Below are 24983 nucleotides of genomic sequence, written 5' to 3'. Positions count from 1 at the left end.
GTTGTATAGGCTACAAGTAACACCAGTGACATAAAGGATGATGCGTGTATTCGAGTGAATGTATTCAAGTAATTTAAATACAGGAGGCGGCCATTTGTGTGGATTTGGTAAGTTGACAGGTTAATTAATATTGAGCCCTACGTTTTGACTAACAAAAATTAAATGCATTTCAAGATGTATTGCAATTGAAAATACCACCATTCCTGTAGAATGACCCCCCTTTCAATGTGTAAATCCTTCAGTATAGGCCATTTCCGTCCAGTTCTGGCACATAAAATACATAGCCCTTCTATAAATATTTAAATCGTTCCAATTTTTTATTTTTGTCTCACGTTTCATTTTTTATAGCCTGCATCTCTTGTGATGGTCTCATGAAGACCAGAACTTTTAAATTTAGGGAGGCTAAATATAGGGAGGGGACGTGCCAAGTTGACAGTGGCAGTAGAACAGTTTAACCTTCAGGGTCCAAGTTGAACTATGCGGTTGTTCCCTGCACTTGGACCGGTACTTCTCTCTAGGGTTTTCGTCATACTTGTTCCTGGTTATGGTTATACACTTTGTTGTACGTCGCTCTGGATAAGAGCGTCTGCCAAATGCCTGTAATGTAATGTAATGTAAAGCCAGAACGATCGCAGTAGTCACTGTGATACCTAAACTGTAGTTTAAGCCAGGATAAACCTTGAATTTGCATGTGTGTGTGTGCGTGTGTGCATTTGTATGTGTGTGTGTGTGTGTGTGTGAATGATCGTTGACCAACAGCTGTGCCTCCCTGCTGCCCCCTGCAGGTGGACAGCGACACGGTTTGGAACGAGATGCACTCCTCCAGCGCTGTGCGGATGGCTGTGGGCTGCGTCATTGAGCTGGCGTTCAAGGTGGCTGCCGGGGAGCTCAAGGTAAACAAAATAGACCCGCGGGAATACTTTGTTCCGTCACTGAACGCACTCGGGGAAGCTTCCAGAACAAACGGTTCAGACCCCCCACCTTCTGACGAACAAGGTTCAGGGTCACCGAAGCTCTGAAGGACTCAACCCTGCTGTGTCTCTTCTCCCCGTACAGAACGGTTTTGCTGTGGTGCGACCTCCAGGCCATCATGCAGAGGAGTCCACTGCCATGTACGTTACCCCATGGAATGCTGGGAAATTTCACAGGGCATGCTAGAGAAGGAGTGAGCCCTACGCGCTCCTCTGGGGTTTGAGGGCACCGGTAATATGGCTGGGCATAGACTGCAGCTCTGTACAAACGGACTTCTCCCCTTCTGTGTTTGCATCTGCAGGGGCTTCTGCTTCTTTAACTCAGTGGCCATCACAGCCAAACTCCTTCAGCAGAAGCTCAGCGTGGGGAAGATCCTGATTGTTGATTGGGTGAGTCGGAGGCCTTGACGAAAGCAGCCCCTTTGAATTGAGTGGGTGTGATGTGAGCTTTAGGGCCTGTCTAACCCCGCCCTCTCCTTATCACGACCCGCCCCCCTGCAGGATATCCACCACGGCAACGGCAGCCAGCAAGCCTTCTACAGCGACCCCAATGTGCTGTACATCTCCCTGCATCGCTACGACGACGGGAACTTCTTCCCTGGCAGTGGCGCCCCAGAGGAGGTGTGTCCATGTGTCTGTCTGTCTTGCCTGTCTCTCTCTCTGTATGTCTGCCTGTCTGCCTGTCTCTCTGTCTGTCTGTCTGTCTGTTAGTCAGCCCCCTCTCTGGGAATTCTATAGCGTGGCTGCTTGACTGTCAGTCTGCTGGACATTCCGTAACCCCTGAAATACACGTGGAAAGATTTTCTATTTTGCACCTCACAGCAAGAAGGTCATGCGTTCTAATCTCGGCCTGGCCCTTTCGGTGTGGAGTTTGCATGTTCTCCCCATGTCCACATGGGTTTCTGGGTACCCCGGTTCCCTCCCACAGTCCAAAGACATGCGGACTAGGCTAACTGAAGAGGCTAAATTTCCCATAGGTATGACTGAATGGTGAGTGAATGGTGCATGTTCCCTCAGATAGACTGGCGAACTGTATTCCTGCCTCTCACTCAGTGCACACTGGGATAGGCTTCAGCCCCTCCGCAACCCTGGCCAGGAATAAGCGGGTATAGATAATAGGTGGATGGAAGATTTCCTTATATTTTAGAGTTTACAAAAGCAATTTTTACCTGATGCAGGTGTTCAATACGCATTAAATATGGTGACGCAAAAAAAAAAAAAAAATTGTTTTAAAAACAAGAAGTTGACTTTTTAAATAAAATGAATAATCGTAATGCGACAAGAAGCTACCTTTCTGGAAGAAGCTGAATCGTGACTGATGGATGGAGAAAGGGCGCATCTGTGGAAGGCTGTGAGGGCGATCTTCAGACTGAGGACACGCCAGCGGAAACGCACGGACTTGCGCGTTTCACCGTGAGTCACGCCCGCGCGGATTTGATTTCCCGAGCGGCCGCAGGTGGTTCGGGGGACGGGGGGAGGCGGAACGTCGCGGTCCCCGTCGACAGATGACGAGCGGCGTCAGCGCGCCGTCGGGCTAACTCTCCGGCGCACGGACCCGTTTGAACCGCGCTCGGGGCGGCCCGCGTGCGTTCGAGGGGGTCACTCTGCGGTTGGGCGCCGCGCGGGGGTCTGCCGGTGTGCTTTTCTCCAATCGGAGGGCTGCGTCGTGCGACCGGATAAATAATGCTACGTCCGTAGTTTTAATCGTTCGTTCCACCTTTTGGCGCTCAGACGTTTTGCTTTGGCGCACGCCGAAGATTTTTTCTGCGTGCAGGTAAAAACCCTGGGAGCACACGTTATCTTTTAGAAATGCGGCCCGGACAACGCATCTGAGTGGGCACGGCATGCGTCTGTTCAGCCAGCCCTGAACGCTTGGCTCAGGGTTCAGTGCTTATTGATTTCACCCGAAATGAGTCACATTAATTTCAAGCTTCAGTAAGCTAAGTGATTGGAGAAGTCCGATTGGGTTTAAAACAGTTTGATTCTCTTCCAAGGTGACGCACTGATTCGTTTACAGATAAGCTCACAGACAGGTGTGATTGGAGAGTAAAAGGTTTAACATTATCGCAGGGTAAAGTACTGATCCAGATAAGCTCACAGACAGGTGTGATTGGAGAGTAAAAGGTTTAACATTATCGCAGGGTAAAGTACTGATCCAGATAAGCTCACAGACAGGTGTGATTGGAGAGTAAAAGGTTTAACATTATCGCAGGGTAAAGTACTGATCCAGATAAGCTCACAGACAGGTGTGATTGGAGAGTAAAAGGTTTAACATTATCGCAGGGTAAAGTACTGATCCAGATAAGCTCACAGACAGGTGTGATTGGAGAGTAAAAGGTTTAACATTATCGCAGGGTAAAGTACTGATCCAGATAAGCTCACAGACAGGTGTGATTGGAGAGTAAAAGGTTTAACATTATCGCAGGGTAAAGTACTGATCCAGATAAGCTCACAGACAGGTGTGATTGGAGAGTAAAAGGTTTAACATTATCGCAGGGTAAAGTACTGATCCAGATAAGCTCACAGACAGGTGTGATTGGAGAGTAAAAGGTTTAACATTATCGCAGGGTAAAGTACTGATCCAGATAAGCTCACAGACAGGTGTGATTGGAGAGTAAAAGGTTTAACATTATCGCAGGGTAAAGTACTGATCCAGATAAGCTCACAGACAGGTGTGATTGGAGAGTAAAAGGTTTAACATTATCGCAGGGTAAAGTACTGATCCAGATAAGCTCACAGACAGGTGTGATTGGAGAGTAAAAGGTTTAACATTATCGCAGGGTAAAGTACTGATCCAGATAAGCTCACAGACAGGTGTGATTGGAGAGTAAAAGGTTTAACATTATCGCAGGGTAAAGTACTGATCCAGATAAGCTCACAGACAGGTGTGATTGGAGAGTAAAAGGTTTAACATTATCGCAGGGTAAAGTACTGATCCAGATAAGCTCACAGACAGGTGTGATTGGAGAGTAAAAGGTTTAACATTATCGCAGGGTAAAGTACTGATCCAGATAAGCTCACAGACAGGTGTGATTGGAGAGTAAAAGGTTTAACATTATCGCAGGGTAAAGTACTGATCCAGATAAGCTCACAGACAGGTGTGATTGGAGAGTAAAAGGTTAACATTGCGAGGTAAAGTACTGATCCAGATAAGCTCACAGACAGGTGTGATTGGAGAGTAAAAGGTTTAACATTATCGCGAGGTAAAGCGCTGATCCGTTTTCAGAGAAGCCGCTCTCTCTGTCCTCGGAGGGGCAGCGAAACGCGGGAACGGAAACACACATTTCCCCGGGTTCGTCGTCCGGCCCCGGGAACGCGCCGGCGCTCACGGCAGCCCTCCTCTGTGCGTCCGCAGGTGGGGGCCGGCGCGGGCGTGGGCTACAACGTGAACATCGCCTGGACGGGAGGCGTGGAGCCGCCCATGGGGGACGTGGAGTACCTGACCGCCTTCAGGTACGTCGCACCGGGCTCCGGGAGAAGGGCGTCGGCCGGGAAAACGGGAAACCGTAACCAATGGCGATGGTGACTGGCGCCCTGGGGGGGGGGGGGGGGTGACTCTACTAGATCCAATTGCAAGATGAGGACGGCGATGAATCTCTCTTAGTGCCAGCTGGCGTTATACAAGCAACTGGATTTGATTGGGTGGATATGTAGGGCCTTGATTCTCAATGCGCAGAAACTGGGGAGGTTATTGATCCGTGTCATTTAAATAGGGCCCTGTTGAACATTACATTTATTTGGCAGACGCTTTTATCCAAAGTGATGTACAATAAGTGCATACCGAGGGCCATTGGAACAACTACAAAACACAGGTCCAATAAGGTACAATGCTCCTTATGTAACAGTTTTCCATAGCCATGAAGATAGTAAGACCAGTTCACACACTAAGCATAGGCTAGGTTCAAGAGCAATGTTAAGTCAAACTAGGAGGCACGACAAGAAAGTACAACATCAAGATAATGACACAAGTGCAATATTAGTGCTGGAGGGAGGTACATGTAACATGAACGTGGTACAGGAGGTACATGTGTAACATGAACAGGTTGGGGCAGAGGGTTCCCTGTCGGACGCTCGAGCCCCACCATTCTGGAAGCCCCGGACCGTAGCAGCGTAGCCGTTCTGCTCTCACCTCCGCCCCTCTCCCTCTTGCTCAGGACCGTGGTCATGCCCATCGCCAACGAGTTCTCCCCGGACGTGGTGCTGGTGTCGGCCGGGTTCGACGCCGTGGAGGGTCACCAGTCTCCTCTGGGCGGCTACCGCGTGACGGCCAAATGTGAGTCTCCGCCTCCCGGCGTGCGAACGGGCACGCCAATCAGCCGCAGTGCGCGCATCTTAACCAATGAGCTGCGACTGTCCGGGCTGAGCACTGCGCTAGAGCGAATCGTTGTCCTCATCACAGAAGAACATTCCGGGCTGAAACAGAATGTATAAAAATGTATTTTCAGATACTGACAGAAACACTTCTTAAGTGTTTTTTGTTCTAGAGGCATACCTCAGAGCAGTGTGCTCTCGTGATGACCATACCATCTTTATTTGTATAAGATTTGCGCAAATTGCCATTCACCTTTCAGTTGCATCTCATCTTCGCCATCGCATTCAAACATTCAACTGCTAACAACGAGACAGAACGATTGTGCCGTAATTCAGACACCCAAATATAATAGCGAAAACAATTAACACCCCGTAATTCTTTGGATCAAGTCCCAGGAAGTGCTGGAAAGAAGGTGTGTGAAGACTGAGATGTTCTCCGTTGCCTTTCTCACCTTTACTCTTGTAACACGTCTTCCCTCTGGTGGCGCACAGCGGTACTACAAGCCTGTGACGTTGTGGGGCAGCCTAGAATGAATGGCACGTACAAAAGGAGTTGAACCATGTGCATCATATTTCTTCTGTCGCTTTGCGTTGTAATTGGTCAAGTCCCACCAATACGCTGTGACTTTGTTGACCAGTTGTTCGGTGATTTCAGATGCAGTGTGTGCCTGCTGAAGCCGTTTTGCCGCTTTTATGGGAAGAGTGATCGCGCTTTTCGTCCCCAGGTTTCGGTCACCTGACCAAGCAGCTGATGACGTTGGCCGGCGGCCGCTTGGTCCTGGCACTGGAGGGCGGTCACGACCTCACCGCCATCTGCGACGCCTCCGAGTCCTGCGTCTCCGCTTTACTGGGCGAAGAGGTATGATTGAGGGCCCCAGTAGCCAATACGGTGGGAGGGCTGGGGCGGGATAGATCTCGCAGGTCAGAGTCTGTATGGTTTGCATCCCACCGGTGGTCAGTAAGCACCTCTGTCGCCCGCAGCTGGACCCGCTGCCTCAGGCCGTCCTGCAGCAGGAGCCCTGTCCCAAAGCGGTGGCCTCGCTGGAGAAGGTCATAGAGATACAGAGTGAGTCTCCCGTCTGATTAGTTTCCTAGCCTGGTTTTCCAAAAGGCCGTCTGACTCATTTCCTAGCCTGGTTTTCCAAAGGGCCGACTGATCTGTTTCCTAGTCTGGTTTTCCAAAAAGCTGTCTTATCCATTTCCTAGTCTGGTATTCCAAAGCGCTTTCTGATCCATTTCCTAGCCTGCTTACTAAAGGGCCGACTGATCCATTTCCTAGCCTGCTTTACTAAAGGGCCATCTGATTCGTTTCCTACCCTGGTTTACCAAATGGCCGTCAGACTTCCGGTCGTGTAGCATTGCACGGGAGGAGACCATGGGGGGAGTGGGAGCGGGAGGGGGCGGGGGAGGACCCTGACCGCACGGAGGCGTGCTTGGCGATTAAAACCGCGGATCTGTGCGCTGCAGGTAAGCACTGGAGCTCGGTGCAGTGCTTCGCCCCCACCGTGGGCCAGTCCCTGCTGGAGGCTCAGCGCAGGGAGAAGGACGAGGCCGACACGGTCAACGCCATGGCCTCCCTGACCGTGGACCCCGAGCCGGGCTCCGCCCAGCCGCCCAGCAGGTAAACACACCCCGACATGTCACAGCATGTCCTACCGTTGCCATGATCACTGTCTTTGGAACTTGGGGGCATAACTGTGAGAGCTCCAATTAGCAGTACTGCTATATATCAAATTAAATTCAGCATTTCAGTATACTTGCATAGCTCTGTAATTAGGTGATGTATTTAAATGACATTCACATTCTGCTGTGCATTAAGTTCTACTGTCATCCTCCCCCATCTGCAAGATCACCTAGGCTGTGGCATTTGAGTTCTAACCTACTGTGGTACTCCCAGTAAGCTTAGTAAGGGGGGCCCCCAACCCAACATTATAAATAATATACACAGTGAGCTCCAATATGTTCGGGACACTTATTTTTGATACAATTTTAGATTTGTAATCAAACAATTCACATGTGGTTAATGCTTTTATTAAAGGGTATTTTTTACATATTGGTTTCGCCATGTAGAAATTAAAGCATTTTTTTATACGTAGTCCCCCTCATTTCAGGACACTATAATGTTTGGGACACATTGTTTCACAGGTTGTTTCTGATTATACTGGTTCGCTTGTCTTCATTGATGATGTAACTGCTGATAGCAGCAGAAAAACGAATTCTGAAGTGCACAGAAGCTTCTTATCTGCTCAAGTTCTACGAAATGCCTTCAAACTGTTTGGAAGGCGCTTCGTCCTACTACAAGACAATGATCCCAAACATACTGCTAAAGCAGCAAAGGAGTTTTTCAAAGCCAAACACTGGAAAATTCTTGACTGGCCAAGTCATTCACCTGATCTGAGTCCAATTGAATATGCATTTCTTATGCTGAGGAGAAAACTTAAGGCAACTAGGCATTGAAACAAGCTGGAGCTGAAGATGGCTGCAGCACACGCCTGGCAGAGCATCACCAAAGATACTCAGCACCTGGTGATGTCTATGGGTCCTCATTGCAAGCACAGGGTGTGCCACGAAATACTAAATACTAAACATAACTACATTTATTTACATAACATTAATATGTCCCAATCCTTATGGTGGCCTGAAATGGGGAGGGGGGGGTTATATATTTAAAGTGCTGTAAATTCTACACAGTGAAACCAAAGTGTATAAATCCCCTTAAATAAAAGATGCAAATGTGCCCTTTAACCGCATGTGAATTGTTTTATTACTAATCTAAAATTGTGGAGTACAGAGCCAAATTAAGAAAAAAAATAAGTTTGTCCCAAACATTATGGAGCTCAGAGTAATTCGTGGGCCCCCTGGTGGTTTCTGGGCCCTAAGCAGCCGCTTATTTCCTTATTGAGTCGAGCCAGCTCCACATATACTGTAGACCTGCCTCAAAGTTGCATTAGTGAAGTTATAATAGCACTCAAACCCAATGCAGCGGTGACCCCTGTCATGTGGGAATAAATGCTGGCTTACTGGTTGGGTAGCGCTGTAACCTACAGAGGTTCATTTCACGCTCCTCAACACCCTAATACAGGCCGGTTCATCGTCAGTTTCCTCCAAATTGTTATTATTTTTATGCAATTATTGTTTTGACATTTACAACCTATGGAGTTTGACGTGCTTATGCCGTGGAGGGAGGTGTTTTGGATTGCTGTTCCATGATTGGATGCCATTTTAATGACTCGTGTTGTGTCGGGCAGGCCCGTGGAAGAGCCCATGGAGGAGGAGCCAGTGTTGTAGGGTGCTGCTGCTGCCAATCATGAAACCTCACATCGACATACCTGGAGAGATGCCGCCCCCCACACCTCAACCCTGTGCCCCCACTCCCCATGCCCCTCCCACCCACCCGGGCATTTTCCTGCACCTGACAGAGACCTGCTGGAGCTGCCCATCTCCACCCTCCCCCACTGCCTTTGCCGCCAAACTGGGGAAGCCAGACAGATGGACTAACTGACAAGGCTGGTGGACGCACAGGAGGATGAGCGGATCGACGGCAGGAAATTAAGGGGTGGGGCAAGCAACAGACAGGCTGGCAGTTCGGTTTGGTTACCGACGGTAACCGCCTCAGCAGGTTTTCATTTTTACGAGCGGTATCTCTAAACAAGCAGTTTTTATTTTGCATATATTTGAAATGTAAAAGCCAACTAACAGGACTGACTCTTAAAACACAAGTTACTGAACGAGAAGCAAAACCATTTTCACAATTATGAAACGTTGAATGGATTGCTTTCTATCTTGTGAGTGTGCAGTTTCTCTCTTTGATTGTGTCTTTGTTTGTATATTTCTCTGTTCAATTTAATAAGGTGGCTTGAAGCACAACTTAACGTGTTCAATGTGTATATGTATGTATACAAATATGCATGTGCGTGTGGGTGTCCATTTATACACGCACGTACACGCACATGCACGCGCACGCACACCAGTATGCGTTTTTGTGTGTTTGTATACATATTCCTGCATATGTATACTGTGTGTATATTTGTGTTGTCTTTTTGTTCTCTTCAGTAGTTGACTGTGGATTGGGAGGTGTAGTCCTGGGGGGAGGGTGCTTTTGTATTTTCACTAAGGGCTGCCGAAACACAACTTTTTTTGCCGCAGCCAAACTTTTTCCTCGGACTATATAACACCCCCCCCCCTCCCCAGACACGCCCCACAGTCGCACCCAAGGCAAAAGCAGCTCACAGCGCCCCCTGTGGAACTTGAGGACAGCCACCGAATGCTAGGGTGAGAGGAGGGGATGAATTGGCCTTCCTCGTTGGTCCTCGAGGGAGGAGGGCAGCAGTTTGACGGGTAGTTTCCAACCAAGGTGAGATGAACGTTGGAAAGTTTCAAGAGGAACTTGGTGCCTTTTCTAAAATGTACATTTTAAAAAATCCACGCAATCATTACTCATTTTTATGGAAAAATGCCTTAATTTCCTTAAAAAAAGTGCACCAATTCTGCAGACGTGACTAAGATCGTTGGATTCTTTCTTGTTGCTGTCTTCTTTTTTTCAGTTTCTCCCACACTGTCGTTTACCGTTGCCAGTAGAGGAGTGCTGGGAGTGTGTGAGGCATAAGGTCAAAGGTCATTTTGGGACACTTGCTGGTCCGTGACCTCGACCCTGTCCGCTTCCTCTTTATTTATTTGTACTGTGCCCTGAACGGCAGGTTGTGTAATTATTTGGAACTTTGCGATACACTTTGTGACCAACTATTTCACTTCTTTTGTCATGTGTAAATAATGTATTCAGCTTTCTTTATTCTTACCTGAAATCACATTTTTTTGTTGATTTTTTTGAGGAAGGATGCCATATTGGCAGGTTTTTTTTTCAATAACAATGTAACAGGCTATAAATCCAACCATATAGACTTTTAATATAAAAGTATTATTTAGTAAAAAAAAAAAAAAAGTGCATAAAGTGTTTTATTTTTATTTTTTTTACTAAAACTGTTGGTTTGAGTAAAGGGGAGTTGTTTTAAGGTAACTGCAAAATTGAAAAAATTACTCATAAGATTGAGAAAGTAATCATATTTCTGAAATTTCTAATTAACACCATGTGCTGGAGAATTGTACACTACAGCCTGGCCCAAAAAGTTTTTAATCTTCAGCAATATAATCAAATATTTTGAATCTTGAATGAATTCCATTAGATTTGTTATTTTCATTTTTTATTTACAACTCAGCAAAGTTTTAACACTGACATATTGAGGTCTGTCATAAACTGTATACTGTATGAAAATTATATAGGGAAAAATAACTGACATTTGGTTGTATAAGGTGCACCCTGCTTATGTTCCCAACGCAGCTTTTCTTGTATATCTTTGGTTCCAGGTGTAGCTAGTTTAGTTACGATGCTGGACTGTGGGATGAACCAAAGTATACCTGTCTTCTGTCATTCTTACTATTCATCCACTTTGGCCTTTCCAGCTTCGCCCTCCTCAAAAAGGCGTTTAATGTAGTGATAATCCCCATGAAATCTGTACGTAAACCAATGCGTTTGCTTTTCCTGAGCGTAAAAAAAAACAAAACAAAAAAAAACGCGGTAGTGCCCAATTCTTCTCAGTTCTGAAGTCACTTCGATGAGTTACTCAAAACAATCCCGTTGAGACGTGCCGTTTGTACCCATCTTCGTCCCCGGATGTTCGGGGGAGGGCTAGAACCATAGCACACGTGCCTGCTAGCATGAAGAGATTTCGGCTATGTTTTTTTCCTCCGCAAAAAAAAATAAAAATGGAGGATTAAATCAGTTTCACGAAGATTTATTTATAGCCGCGAGATTTAAACACGCAACACGCGCCGCCTTGAAGGTGAGCTACATTATTGACCAGTCAGATCCGTCGGCACTTTTGGGATATTGGGCATTTTCCACCAAATTTTTCACCGCTATTTTTTAGTGCAACAGATCACTTCATAACTGAAGTAATGCATTTAAATTAACTGTTCTTACAACTCTGATGTAACTTTTTTTTGGTAGGTGGTTTTAAAAGCCTTATTGGTCAGTTGAGCAAATAATTTTTTTTAAATACTTTTTTTCCCTTCGTAACCAGCCATAGCACAAAATAGCCACAATAAAAAAGGTCTTATGTCAGAAGACAGAGGTGTGAAACATCCATCAATCACCATTAAAATAGCTTTAATGTTGTGCCCACACTATTTTGCTATTCGGTAAATATGTATATTTATTGATATTTCATATGTTGTGTATACTGGTATTTGGTGATTGATGATTGTTAAGATTTAAAGAGTAATTGTATATTTTTGACTTTGAAAAGAGAGGTCTGTTTCACATGTTGTGTCCTTCTAATGTCCTGGTGTTTGAATCTCCATACACTGTGGTTGGATTTTGAATTACATGACCATCTTTTACCATATATTTGGAATATATAAAATGCCTCGGTTATATTGAAATGCAGACGTTTGAGATTATCAAAGCACATTCCTTAATGTCTGTTCTTTCCTGTTAAAAATAATAGACGTACATATATATACATTTGATATACATATTGTATAGAAATTTGTATGTATATGTATTGTGTTGCACACTATTTTAGTAATCTGTAACTGTGAATATTCTTGATGAGGATAAAAAAAATCATTTTCCCTTTATTTTCTCCTTTTATGTAATATTGATGGTTGCATTGTGTACAGTGCCGCTCTGTGGTGAAACAGTGCAATTGCAGTAAGGATCTTAAAAAGGGAACGTTGTGGACTCTCCTTGGCGTTTTATTTCAGGGTATGTATGTACATTGTCAAACGTTTTTAAAAAAAATTTTTTACTATACTCAGTGTAACGTCGTTACGCCTTTTTAAACATCGGGCCTGTAGTTTTGTTCCTCTTGACACGATTCACTGTTACGTTGCAAAGAGCTCGTGGCTCTTCCAGGTTATGTGAAGGGTCAGCTGTGGGCAAGGCCTGCCCAGTGATTCATGTGATGAAACCCATATGAGAAAAGGCCCAGGGTTTCTCCTGTTGTCTGTTGTCACCAAGATGTACAAAGGCTTGGGGGTCTTAATTCAAATTTGCAGGGAACGGGAGCAGACTAATGCAGGGATGCTAACGCGCATATATCCCACTCTCGATGGGGATTGTCTTGCGATTCTGGCAATATTGTTCAGGTCCATGTTAGTTTCTTGCTAATTTTATGTTTATTTTCATTCGCCCATGCTTGTCTCCAGTGGTACGTAGGTAGGATTTTAGAGGTTGTGTTCCGGGGAATTGGTTATGTGGTTCGATATGCGTTGTAGGTTAAATTCGAATTAACTGTGGTGACTAAAGCCTCTCAAATCGGCAGGAAAGTCTGTGTCACAACATGACACCGTTATCGTCGTGTATCAGTGGGTCACATATCGGCGGGGTCACCGGTACCTCAAAGTGCCACTTTTTAGAGAGCTGCGAGAAATTCAGTGTACCACTTTTTTTTTTTTTTTTTTTTTTTTCTGGTGACAATCCTGTATTCTCCATGGGATTGACTAGTATTGTACTCGGTTTCTTATTTTGACCCTGGTTTTCTAAGAATTCGATCTCATTTTCAGCCTGCGGAACCCGATGTCTTTGAGGGGGAGCTGTTGTTACCCCGTCATACCTGGTACCAGAGGCTTCCTCTGGGAACAGCAGCTAGTGCCCGACGTGCCGGAATGAAACACGAGCTAGCGTCCTGTCCATTGTCTTAGCCCCGACTTACGTCGTATCCCTAGATGACCCAAAACTCCGTTTGGATCGGACGTACAAGTCTTGTGCCGTGTTGTCGGAAAACCGAATCTTTTCCTCGCCCGGCAACTGTCGAATGCCGTGTTCTGTCACCCCGCTTCAGGTTGATGCATCCCCGCCCCCTCTTTTTTTTGTCAGATTTCATTTAGCAGGAATCAGGATTAGGGATGTTTCCAGATAACTACCTAGGGATTCACACACGTCTGTATTCTGTCAGGTCTCTTCTCATTTGTTTGGTTTCCTGTCTGAAACCTTTCCAGGGCCTTGAAATAAATGAATTTTTGCAGTTTAATCCAAAGTGACAGCCACAATAATGTAGAATTTTGATGGAGTTGTATCCATTTTGCTACTGAAGATTTGTTCTGCTAGGCTGTAATATGTAGAGACAGGGATTCTGACCTCTCCAAATATGTTCCAGATGGGCAAACACACATCCATGTAATCATCACTGGGCTTCATGTTCATGGGCTTACGGTAGATCACCTAAGAACTACACTAACCTACTCTATTTACAAATAAATATATGTATAGATGTGTACGTTTGTGTATGTGTATATATACACACACACACACATACAAAGTCACTCACAAACTGCAAATTCACAGCCACATTTGTATTTATAAGAAGCACAATTGTACGGTGTGGCAGTGACATGGGCAGTTCTCTCAGCCCGTTTCCCAAATACATTCTCTTTTTGTGTGCCTATGGTGAGCAATACTACACCCAAGCACTGCCTGGATTGAGTTTGTGCTGAAGTGTGTAGAGATGGCTTGGGTTACCAGACACCCAGATGATACTGGGCGTTTATGAAATGTAAGTAATAAGGATGATGGTAATGGTGTGCTGCAGGTAGCACTTTCCCCCAGTCCCTTTATAATAGTCCCCATTCTGACAGGTTGTCAGCCATATTGACGTAGTACAATCTGGATGTGGGAGTAGCCGCAATAGCGAGAGAATGTGGTCCTCATCCTCCCCAACATCCATTGAGAAGGTGGTTACTGTTGTGCCTGTTTGAATACAAATTGTCAGGGTTGTGGTGGATTGTGTGTACCAAGGAAGTTTCCTCTATGTCACCGTGTCAGTTGTCGCTGCTGACTGTGTGACAAATTTTTTTTTTTGTCTCCATAGTTTGGGTGAAAGGCACTTTCAAACAGTAGTGAGGCGGGAACACCTGTTGTGTCTTGGACAAGTTCAAGTGTGCTTTTTTTCTTTGGCACAAGACAAACAGAGATGGCACTTTATTAAAACAGTTTTCTAAAATGACACATTGTTAAAATTATACCCATTTCAAATTAATCAGTGCTGGTGATTGTTTTGTTTTTTTCTTTCCGTTTGGGAAAAAATGTGTTATTGACTTCATTTCCAAGTTCTTTTTGTATTCAAGAACACATTTGGTGGACACAGCAAATGGTTGAGTGTTCTTTTAAGTTCAAGTGTGTCCTTACAGTGGTTGATGACCAGTAATGTGTTGTAGAAAATGTTTTTTTGTCACTTTTTTTGTTTTAACTTTTTCTCTGGAGTAAAAACAATGGGATACTCCTTGAAAAAAGAAATCTTGTTATCTTTTATCAGTCTTTGTTATCTCTTTCATGTTTCAAAGTATTTTGTATCATGTTATAACATTTGTCTTTGTGTAAATAAATTATATTGTTTCTGCCAAGACCAGTTTAGTGGCCATTATTAATGCCAAATTTTACAAGTGCAGGAGTCATTGATGGAAGGACGAGATGCAGGATGTGTAGCAAATATAAAAGGAAGTTGCACCTTTCGGAAGTTAAAATGGTAATTTCTGAACAAAAGGATCATCATTTCTCTTGAAGAATAACTGCAATTGGTACCTCCATTCATACATATCACTTTGTCAGTATGGTCGGTTTATCACAAGTTTGAACCTTTTATTTCTTTTGTGACTTTCATTAATTACTAGAACAATCTAAACTAATGTTCCCTAATGCCATCTGCCATGGGGCATTCAGTGGAAAGATTCAGGAAGGAATATTCCACACCTTTGGTGAGATGTGGCCGGACAGATAGGAGGTTGAGGTTACCCCTATTTTTTCTGATGTATAAAAAACCGTCTCTTTCTGGCTTTTCATTCGAGACCTACGGAGATCCCGTTCTTTAAGACAAAATCATCCCTTTGCCAAAACACGCCATTACTCCTCCTTATTCTTGGCGGTAAGGAGGTGGACGAACCCGGGAACGAATACCATGACCACCTGGGGCATGAGCGTGAACCTGATGAAGTAGAGACAGTAGAACAGCAAGGGTGGGGCGGTGGGCAGGGGCATCCTGTTGATGTGGTAGAGCGCCAAGGACGAGAGCGCCAGGCAGAGCGTCCGCGGCGCCCAGGGCAGGGGCCACCCGCCGGGCTTCCAGAACTGCGCCAGGCCCAGGCCCAGCACGGCCCCGCAGTCTCGGGTCAGGGAGGAGAAGGGCGTGGAGTCCATGCGGATCCAGTCCTTCTGGGAGCACCAGCGCTTGGCCAGTGCAATGGACCTGCGGAACAGAGCGAGTCAGGCGTGCGTCTCGACGAGAACCGTCTGCTGCGGCCGGCTCCGGATACTGCAGCCTGTCTTTCGCGCGTAAAAGAAGCACCAGCTATCGGAAAGAAAAACAGACCGGTGCCTAACAGCCTGGACCATCATGTACAGGCCTTACCAGGGTTGCTGTGGGGAAAAAAAGGAAACAACCGGAACTAACCGGAAGAATGAGGAGAGCCGGAACACGCAGCAACCACAACTAATGAGCAAGACAAGACCTGACATTTCAATGTCATTCTCAGAGTCCACCTTTACCTTTTTCTGAGACGAGTAATTGTAGTAATATTTCTGACGGGCAAAATTCATGGAATATTTCAACCTAAAATATTTCCAGCGCTTTGCCCTAACCAGAGTATTTGTGCTGAGAGCATCCTTTTAAGTTACACTTATCTTTGATAACTGTGGAATAATACTATGGTTTAGAGTGGGGGGAAAAAATCTAGTTTAACAGAATTCCCCATCTCTCACATTAAAACTCACTAAACGCATTTAAACATGAAATTGCAAGTAGCACATCTGTATGAAATGCACTTACTGTTCTTTTAACTCTCTTACACTTTTTTTTTTAATAAGGCAGTACAATGGTCAGTAAGCAACCAACAACAAGACCATAGCTTTAAAATTGAGCAACCATCGAAGTTCTGACTAGTTTCAGATAAGTTAAGTTTAACCACCAAGACCTGAAACGTGAAATGCTTTTCAGTTACAGCAACCATATGCCCACGGATAGAGAACCCCGGTCTAGAGCAAGAACAGACTCACCAGGACAGGTCAACCCCAAAGTGTTCCAACCCAGAATGTAGTAGCAGAGCCCCCAGAAACAGACCCGTGCAGGTCTGTACAAAGAACAGCAGAGGGCGCCGATCGGGGACTGTGCGGTTCAGAACCACTCCAAGTGCAAAGCCTGCCAAAAAAAAAGAGGGAATACTGATGCTTCACATGTACAGGTATTACCAAATGTATCTGCACCTTTAAAGTATGCTCCATCAGGGTAGCTAAGTGGAAAAGTATTCAGCAAAAGAGGTTTTATCAGAAAGCAGTTTGATCAAATCCTCAGTAGGATAACTAATAGCGGTGCCCTTGAACAAGACTGTGACCCTGAGGACCTCCAGGTTAAATCCTGCACATATGCACAATGTAAACTGACTGCACTGATAAACGTAGTCATGTAAAGCCCCCGTTCCCCATGAGCTTTACGGTCATGTGCACTTACTGTCGCACCTAGAGTAGAACTCTGTTAAGGGCAGGTCAGACAGGGCTAACCACAGCAGGTTATGCCAACCCTGATTGTAAGGGCACAGCTTGCATCTGGGTCTACAATCTCTGCTGGTTTTAGGGTTTAGTGCACTTTTCACTGAACACTGACATTTATCAGACATTTTCCCATCCACCTATGCGTGTCTGACACTGTACAGGAGGGATACTCAAATCTGGTCCTTGAGGCCCTCTAATCAGGACTGATTTAAACTTAAAACACCAGGTGAGTTAAATTTTTGGCCAATCAGTGGTACTTACTGATCAATCAACTATCAGGTAGAAAAAAAAAACCAGCAACACACTGGCCTCAATGGCCAGATTTGGCCAATATGTCCAAAAGACACAGACCCCCAATTGATCAGCTGAACATACAACCACTGTTTGGCCACCATGGTCTTAGGGGTGAGATGCGTTTTAACCTTTTAACCTCTGATCCAATCGAAGAACAGGAGAGTGTGAGTTGTACAGTGTTAGCTTCCTATTTAAGCTTCTTAATGTAGCTGAGATGATACACTCTGCTTTTGCCATTCACTCTTCAAATACTACAGAATGCAAACATAAGCTATGGTAAATATCTGCTGAATCAACAGTACCTTTCCTGGGCTTATACAAAGAAGCTCAAATGCAACACTACAGATTATGTTGTGGCTAAGTGGAATTGCTAGGTCTAGCTTCTCTATATCGTCTGGGGTAATCACATCTTAGTGATTAGAATGTACTGTAAGATAACGTAACTCATCAGGGGTAGTTAGGCCGGTGTGTGTCCAAAGAAGTATCCTGACCCACACTGACCTGTCAGTGTCCCAGCAATGACCTGATGAGGGAAGTGTGCCAAAATGAAGATCCTGGAGAGCCCCACTGCCACCAGGAAGAGCACGTAAAGCAGGTAGGGCACTGCTGTCAACAGCCGGCTGCCAGAGATGGAGAGAGTGAGCGACCGCAACAGGCGACACTTGCTAACACTGCTGCAGCTCTACAGTGGCCAAGTCTGGGCAGAAAAACCTTAAGAAATGTCTGACTTGTTCAAACAAAAGAATACAGGCAGATACGCGCAAGGCGGCAAGATACGGCTCGAGCAAACAGGCACGGAGCCATCTTGAAAAAGTTGCTTAACGCAACTTTGGACTTCTGGACTGACCTGCGTGTACGGGAGTGCAGGAAAGAGGCGACCGCAGACACCATGACCCACCACACTGCAGACGTCACCATGGCATGTCCAGACGGGCTACCTGAGGGAAAAGAAACACCGAGAGTCAATTTGCCATTGGTGGATGGGCCGAAGTCACCCCTCTCCCAGGGCTCAATGAAATGTTCGAGACCCAGAGATTACCCAGACACACGATTATGTCCTCATATGTCACGGCACTAAGCACTATCACTTGCAGTACTGTATTTATTTTGGACGGGACTGTAGTGCAGTTGATTGGCAGTTAATGCCACTTACATGTGGGGACACTAAAGTGCCCAACAGACCTACAGCAGCACTGCAGTATTGTCCAAAAGTGATGAGAGGCCTACCATCGCCTAATCTCAAATCCTATTTCTGGTCACTCCAGATAAGATCTATGAAAATGTGGCGAGATCCCACTTGCCAAGTAGCCCAAGGCTCTATAGAAACAGCTTTTTTCAATCCAAATAAGCCTTCAGAATCAACCTTTTTCTGGTAAAAATCAATTGGCATCTTCCCTTCATTTGAGGCCTATTAGGGCAAGCTCATTGGAAGCATGAAAGGCCAGCACACACTTGCAATCACTATCTGACAAGCTCCGTCCAGATATGTGCCTCGTGGTTGGGCAGGTATGTTCACACCCTGAGTTTTTTGTTTAACGTATAAGGCCGTCAGCCACTCCCAACCCTAAAAGGGGCATTTTCTCCATGGAAATCCCCAGAGTCTACTCCTTTCAAGCTAATTGGTTTCCATGGAGCAGTTCATTACAATCTTGTATGCTTGTTGAATCTCTCACTGTTTTTAACTCCACGTGGGGTTAGGGTTAGGGTTTTTCTCTTCTCTAGATAACTAATGTGTAATTTCTGAAGATAACACTCTTGGTATTATTTTGGCCTAGTAACAGGGAACTCCATACTTTCATTGTGAAATAGGACTGGGATGTAGTATAGAAAAGCATTTCTTCATCCAAAAATGTAGCTCACCATAAAATGCTTTAGAAATGAATACATGGAGCCTCATTAGCGTCATTTTAAAATTAAAATCTCTGAAGCCAGAACTGAAGCTTTGAAGCTCTCGATGTCGTGAGCACCATCATGCACATGTTGTAGGAATGCCCTATGTCACAGGTTCAGTCTTTACCCCTCCTCAACTGATCAGATAAGCTCCAGGCATGGGTCTCTTTAGCTAAAAAACAATGTTTATTTAGAACTAGGAAGCAAGTGAACCAAAGGCTATCTACGTAAAAAGCCTTCACAGATTTTTGGAAGAAATAAAGTAAATCAAATGCTTCTTGTTCTCCTTTTCTACACCTTCTCAAATCTAGAATTGGCTCTACTCAACCTCAAAACACTTTTCTATCCAGCTCCCAGCCACCGTCTAAGAGACAAGAAGCGTCTTTGAATCCTTGGACACAATCAAATGAAATACACATCGGCCGTGCGCCTTAGCAATCCCTGAAAAGGGTAGTTGTTTAAAAATTAATTTAAATAAATTCCACACTTCAGCGCTCTGCCAAAGAGGAGTGGCCCTGGCACCCAAATTCAACTGAACATGCATAAGAAATGCCTCGCTGGCAGGCATGACTTAAGAAATCAATCTGAAATCCCTTTGGCTGTCTTGTGATGTTTCGGTTTTTGAGGTCGACCACAAGATCACGCAGACTAGGATCTGTCTGAGGATGTCAGCTTTTTAAATTTATCTCATCAGCAAAGTTTAGCAGTGTAGTCCTTACATTACTGGTCACCCCTACAATGGTCTTAATTTTGTGTGTCTGTGCTTTTTTTTACATCCTGCATTTTTTACATAAAAAAAATGTTTTTGTTGAGACATCACCTTTTTGTGTTAGGTGCATGTGTATGAATGTTAGAGGTTTAAAGTTAGTTGAGACGCAACATTATTTCATTTCACAGATAATCACGGCATAGCTTTAAACGCATTAATAAAGTGATGTGATTTCTGAACTGTAACTTAAACTGGCGAGCAGTCAGCATTTTTGACAAGCTAAGGTAACATCAGTAGCGATTATAAAATATTCACCTCCAAAGCATGGCTAACTGACAAGTTAACAGTTAGGTAGCCAGATAATGATGTCATATGCATACCAGTCAAGCCCTTGCAATAGCGGTCTGTAATTTAACACTTTGAAAACTGTAAATACTGTAAGGATATTAACTAGTGTGAAAACTAACTACAACTAGAATAGCTGCTTGCTAACCGACTAATGAGGGAACAAACATCATCTTAGCGAACATGGATTGCTACTGCTAGCTGAAAGAGTATGTCTGCTTGTATAAAAAAATCAGTAATTCAGTGCTTTTCTTGCTTTTGCCAGTAATACATTTGTTACAATTATAATGAATGAGAGACTGGCAACTGTATTTGTATTACTTTTATTTTTCATGTGTTTTATATTTATTTTACTGCATGAGTAAATTGTTTAAAATCCAGCATATACCTCTGTGCCAGTCTTGTTAGAGGCAGGCAGGCTGGTTACCTTAGCATGTCCATCCTGTTTTTCCTGAGATGCTCATTTTTACTCCGACTCAGCACATAGATGTATCCTGTTATTGACAATGGAGGTTTCCAGAACAGCGCATAATAGATCATTCTGCTGGTTTAGACATGAAGTTTTTTTGCTGAAGAGGGAATTCCATTTCTTATTCTGCATTTTTAAAGGAAGTAGTCCTGTGGGCACAGCATGAACAATGAACAGATGTTTGTGGTGTGTTCAAGTGTGTTGATTTTGGTTGAAACCGACACTGATCCATTATACTGCGTAGCTGTATGAAGTCATACCTGAATTCTGTGTGATCTCACTGAATTCTGTGTGTTTGTTCTGGGAGATAAAACGATACGTAAATTCATGTTTGTAGGGGGTGCGATTCTGTGTGAATCTTTTTTTTTTTGTCAACCTTGCCAAGGCCTTTGATACCATTGATCATGCCTTGCTATTACATAGATAAACATCTATTGGCATAGATTCTGCTGCTTGTGTAAAAACAACCTTTCAGACAGATATCAGTGTATACAGTTGGGCGATACTAAATCTGAATTTATACACATAACAAAGGGTGTCCCCCAAGGTTTAGTACTGGCTCCAGTCTTATTTACCATCTATATTAATGGCAATGCGAATTATTTTAAAGACAGCATGGCTCATTTTATGCAGATGATAATATTCTTTACAGTTGTTCATATTCTTTACAATTCGCGCCAAAAAGCTGGAACATGCCTTTTATGCTCTGCAAAACGCACTAGTAAACCTTAAACTTGTAGCCAGGAAAATTGACTATGAAAACCTACAGATCCATACTCTTGATGGTATTCAAATTGAAAGAGTTGATATTGACAACCTAGTTAAAAATTCCAGGAAGAAAACAGGCCCCTTAAGAAACAAAGCCTGCTTTCCCACTTTCACTAGAAAGAGGATAGTAGAGTCTCTTTGACCTTGATTACAGGGACATAGTTTATAGTTTATAGACACGCAGCTGCTTCTACCCTCAAGCATTTAGGTACTGACTACCATACTGCTCTTAGATTTATTACTGGTGACAATTACGATACACATCACTATCTTATATAAAAAGTAGGCTGGCCCTCTCTTTCCATGAGGAGAGATTAGCATTGGTTTTTGTTCATTGGCAAAGTCCTTTATTTTATCTGTCATCACTCTTGGGTTGTAATACTAGAAATCACTTCACAAGCTCCCAGGACTGCCTAATGCACCACGTACCTCAAATTAACCCTGACCATGGAAAAACTGCATTTAAATTCTGTGCCCCTCATACGTGGAATGAACTGCAAAATACACTGAAACTTGATTCTTTTGCAGCACTGCAAATTTTTAAATCTTTGTTCTTGAATCTTGTTAATTTGGTTTACAACTGTTTTAACTGATGCCTGTTATTATGTCTTCTCTTTCATCGCCAATTTCTTATAAATTTCTTATGCAAGTATTTTTCCCACCCATTTTGATTAGGCTACTTATATTTAGCCTAGTTTATATCCCTGTTTTGTTTCTTAGTGTCTGCCTCTTTTGCCTGTTTGGCTGTCTTTCTTATTGTTGTAATGAATTACATTCTAATGGAATTTTATTTCCTGACCTACCTGGACCTGTTTCACAGGTGGAGGGGAACTGTTGGACTTGGGGTGGATTTTTCACAAACAATTGGGATTCCCCGACCCACCAAAATGGTCTCTCACCAAATAAAATCCTGCAATGAGAGGTAAAAAGGTAACCAAGAATCAAAATATTGATCTAGTGAACACAAACACAAACTATGACTGACACACCCCCGCCAGTTTTAAAATCACTACCCCAGAACTTAATAACTTCAAGAAACAATGAAAAACATTAAGAATCTCCCTCACAAAATAAAACGAGTCATTCAAATTTCTAGTACATTAAAATGCTCATACAGTTTGACTTTACATGAATTGGCCCTAATGCCTGTACTGCAAATACATTGTAACTTCTGTGAGCATATACATTGTCACACTATAATACCAGCAATTGTAAAAACGTATTTCATCATTTTAATACTGAACTTAGAATATTAGAAATCCATATTATAATTGTGGGGGAAGGCTAATTAATAAGTATATTAGAATTTTTATTTCGGCAGCCAAACCAATACTGCAGTAGAAACCAATACTTCAAACACCGCTACAAAAATTTTCCCATATGCATTGTAACACCATAATCTACTCTTAGCACTTTAGCACCCACTGCGAACTGTGAACAACAGTTCATCGTCAGAATTTGTTTTCAAATCCTCTCCTGGAGAGAATAAACATTCGAATGCCTTAATGCTTTCACAGGGCGCTCTGTGCAGAAGTTCCATTTCATCTATCCATTAAAAAAAAAAAAGAATTTATACCCTTTGTATCATGCACTGTCATAATCCATTACCTGAGGCATGCAACTCAATATAATTAGACGACTTTCCTAAAATGGGACTTTTTCTGTCGTTAAGTGATTCCTTAGATGGATATAGGTTTTCAAAAAAAAAAAGCCCTCACCATTTTAAAACAAGATTAAGCCACTCTGAAATGACAGTCACCCAGACGACAGCAATTCCAGTCCGTTTGTTGAGGTAGTAGACAATTGGAAAAAAGATAAGAAAAGCAGCTTTGGGGTCCCCCATGTGCGTGACAAAAAGCCAGTGTTTTTCATATTCCATCGTTCCCTTCTGAAGCGCTTCGGCCATCCAAACGCCTTGGGTATGCACCGTCTCCATGCTTAAAGTTCAGGGCACCCTGTACTTCCTTACTTACGTTAGCTAGTTAAGATACAAAACAAAATCAAAATAGCTGTTAACTACCATTACTATAAAGCAGATAACAATAAATACATATATTTAGCGTTACTGTTTAAAGTTACCAGTGCTGTACGTCAATTGCAAAATTAGGAGTGTTAGCTGGAGTCCTGATAACTGGGTAACACAGCTGGCTATTAGCTACCTATTTGATTGATTAGAGAAAAACGCAGTTCCATTCGCTAGCTTCGCCAAATGCGAAGTCAACTCAGTCAAGTGATGTTAGCTGTAAAGCGACTGAGAATACTTTTGCACTCGTATTCCCGCATCGGTTTGACAGATCAAATGCGGTCTATTATATAGCACTAGCGGGCTGTCAGCAATAGTTACGATTTCCTCTTACAACAGAAAGAGAGAAGGGACAAACTTAGCCATACCGGAGAAAAAGCCTAGTATATCGGATTTCCATAAAAAAAAGTATGGCAGCTGCCTCCTGGTGCCGGTAACACCTGATTGTTGGGGCAATCCAGTTATGTTTTAGATGATATATATATATATATATGTGTGTGTGTGTGTGTGTGTGTGTGTTTGTGTGCCTTTGGTTCAGGTAGGGCCATCATACTGCTGTCCAGTATTGTAGTGTAGCCTACCTTAGTCTATGATATTTGTTATGGTGTCCAATTTCTAATTTACCAGCTCTGGTTCCAATCTATAAGGAATGGTTTTATGCCGTGCTCAAGTCATATGAGTGTTACCACAATTACCGTGCTTCGACAGGGAAAACCATTCATGGCAACCTCAAATTTGTTGGCTGACTAAGAAATAGTGTATGGGGACCAAAGATACTTCTCCTAAAGGGAACTTTCTGAGAGACACAGAAGTGAATGCAGAAAGAAAACTGGCATCTATATGGCTACAAACTTGGCAACCAGAGAATCAAAATCATAACATAATTTTATATTTGCAGCAATTCAACTCCATACACTCTGTTTATGATGGGGCTATTGATAGCCAAATTTACAGAACACAACAGTTTAAATTTAAGATTACAGTTTTTGTTTCCTTCGCTTTTCCAAATCATCAGATAGAAGTTTTTGGTTGACAGCAGGAGACAGTTTTACCAAAGACTGGTCAGGTGCTAGCATTAGCCATAACACTTGTAGAAATGAATGGTAGCAACAGATTCGTTAAACCATCTATAGATTTGTGAATCCATTCTACAGATTTGTGAATTTTGCTACAAAAATGCTTTCAGTTTCCTGCCTATGAAGAGAAGGAGCCTAATAACAGTGCGCCATCTGGTGTTTCCTAATGAGTGGGCAGCGCCTGAACACTTTCAAGTTGGAGTATTGGAACCATGGTAATACAGAGGATGTGTCATTACATAATAAACATCAGATAACAGAAATAAATTATATTTTTTTAATAAACCATTGTATCAGGCCCATTGTCTCAGGCCCTGGAGGAGTGGGGGCACAATGATCTTATTAATCCAATTAATTTTGAAAATGTTATTAATAGTGTCAAATTTCATTGCATTAACTCCTTCTGAATAGTAACTTCTGAATAGGATAATGGGTTGTGGTATAATGCGTAAGGAGCTGGTCTTGTAACTTAAAGGTCAAAGGCTTGTTTCCCAGGTAGGACACTGCCATTGTATATTTAATCAAGGTACTTAACCTGCATTGCTTCAGTATAAATGGTGGCAATGTAAATGCTATGTAAAATGCTGTGTA

At 43.5% G+C, this 24983-nt stretch overlaps 2 protein-coding genes across 5 annotated transcripts in view; one reads left to right on the top strand and one right to left on the bottom strand.

The window, feature by feature from the left end:
- The window catches only part of LOC118218902 (histone deacetylase 5-like), an 86676-nt gene extending 71993 nt beyond the window's left edge, over positions 1-14683 (top strand). For all 4 annotated transcript variants that reach the window (XM_035401672.1, XM_035401665.1, XM_035401657.1 and 1 more), the window contains exons 16-25: positions 786-893; positions 1057-1112; positions 1274-1361; positions 1473-1592; positions 4327-4424; positions 5126-5244; positions 6008-6141; positions 6264-6348; positions 6750-6903; positions 8531-14683. In XM_035401672.1, the coding sequence (XP_035257563.1) occupies positions 786-893; positions 1057-1112; positions 1274-1361; positions 1473-1592; positions 4327-4424; positions 5126-5244; positions 6008-6141; positions 6264-6348; positions 6750-6903; positions 8531-8570 (1002 nt within the window). In that variant the 3' untranslated portion in view covers positions 8571-14683. The remainder of the gene's footprint in view (positions 1-785; positions 894-1056; positions 1113-1273; positions 1362-1472; positions 1593-4326; positions 4425-5125; positions 5245-6007; positions 6142-6263; positions 6349-6749; positions 6904-8530) is intronic.
- Positions 14684-14890: 207 nt separating this feature from the next.
- Positions 14891-23638, bottom strand: g6pc3 (glucose 6 phosphatase, catalytic, 3). Its single transcript, XM_035401686.1, has 7 exons — positions 23373-23638; positions 23012-23271; positions 22097-22203; positions 17960-18050; positions 17614-17732; positions 16327-16468; positions 14891-15520 (listed from the first exon to the last, which is right to left on the bottom strand). Exons 2-7 carry the CDS (start codon positions 23227-23229, stop codon positions 15178-15180), a joined length of 1020 nt encoding a protein of 339 aa, XP_035257577.1. The 5' UTR covers positions 23230-23271; positions 23373-23638; the 3' UTR covers positions 14891-15177.
- Between the last annotated feature and the right edge of the window lie 1345 nt (positions 23639-24983).

The sequence above is a fragment of the Anguilla anguilla genome, chromosome 2 (assembly GCF_013347855.1).
Source record: "Anguilla anguilla isolate fAngAng1 chromosome 2, fAngAng1.pri, whole genome shotgun sequence".
Taxonomy (NCBI): Eukaryota; Metazoa; Chordata; class Actinopteri; order Anguilliformes; family Anguillidae; genus Anguilla; species Anguilla anguilla.
This window is presented reverse-complemented; position numbering and strand designations above follow the sequence as displayed.

Coding starts and splice junctions, on each gene's coding strand:
- g6pc3 (XM_035401686.1), bottom strand. CDS start 23,229: ATGGAGACGGTGCATACCCAAGGCGTTTGGATGGCCGAAGCGCTTCAG. Junction 22,204..23,011: donor CTTAATCTTGTTTTAAAATG/GTGAGGGCTTTT, acceptor CTCTCATTGCAG/GATTTTATTTGGTGAGAGAC. Junction 18,051..22,096: donor CACCTGTGAAACAGGTCCAG/GTAGGTCAGGAA, acceptor CTTTTCCCTCAG/GTAGCCCGTCTGGACATGCC.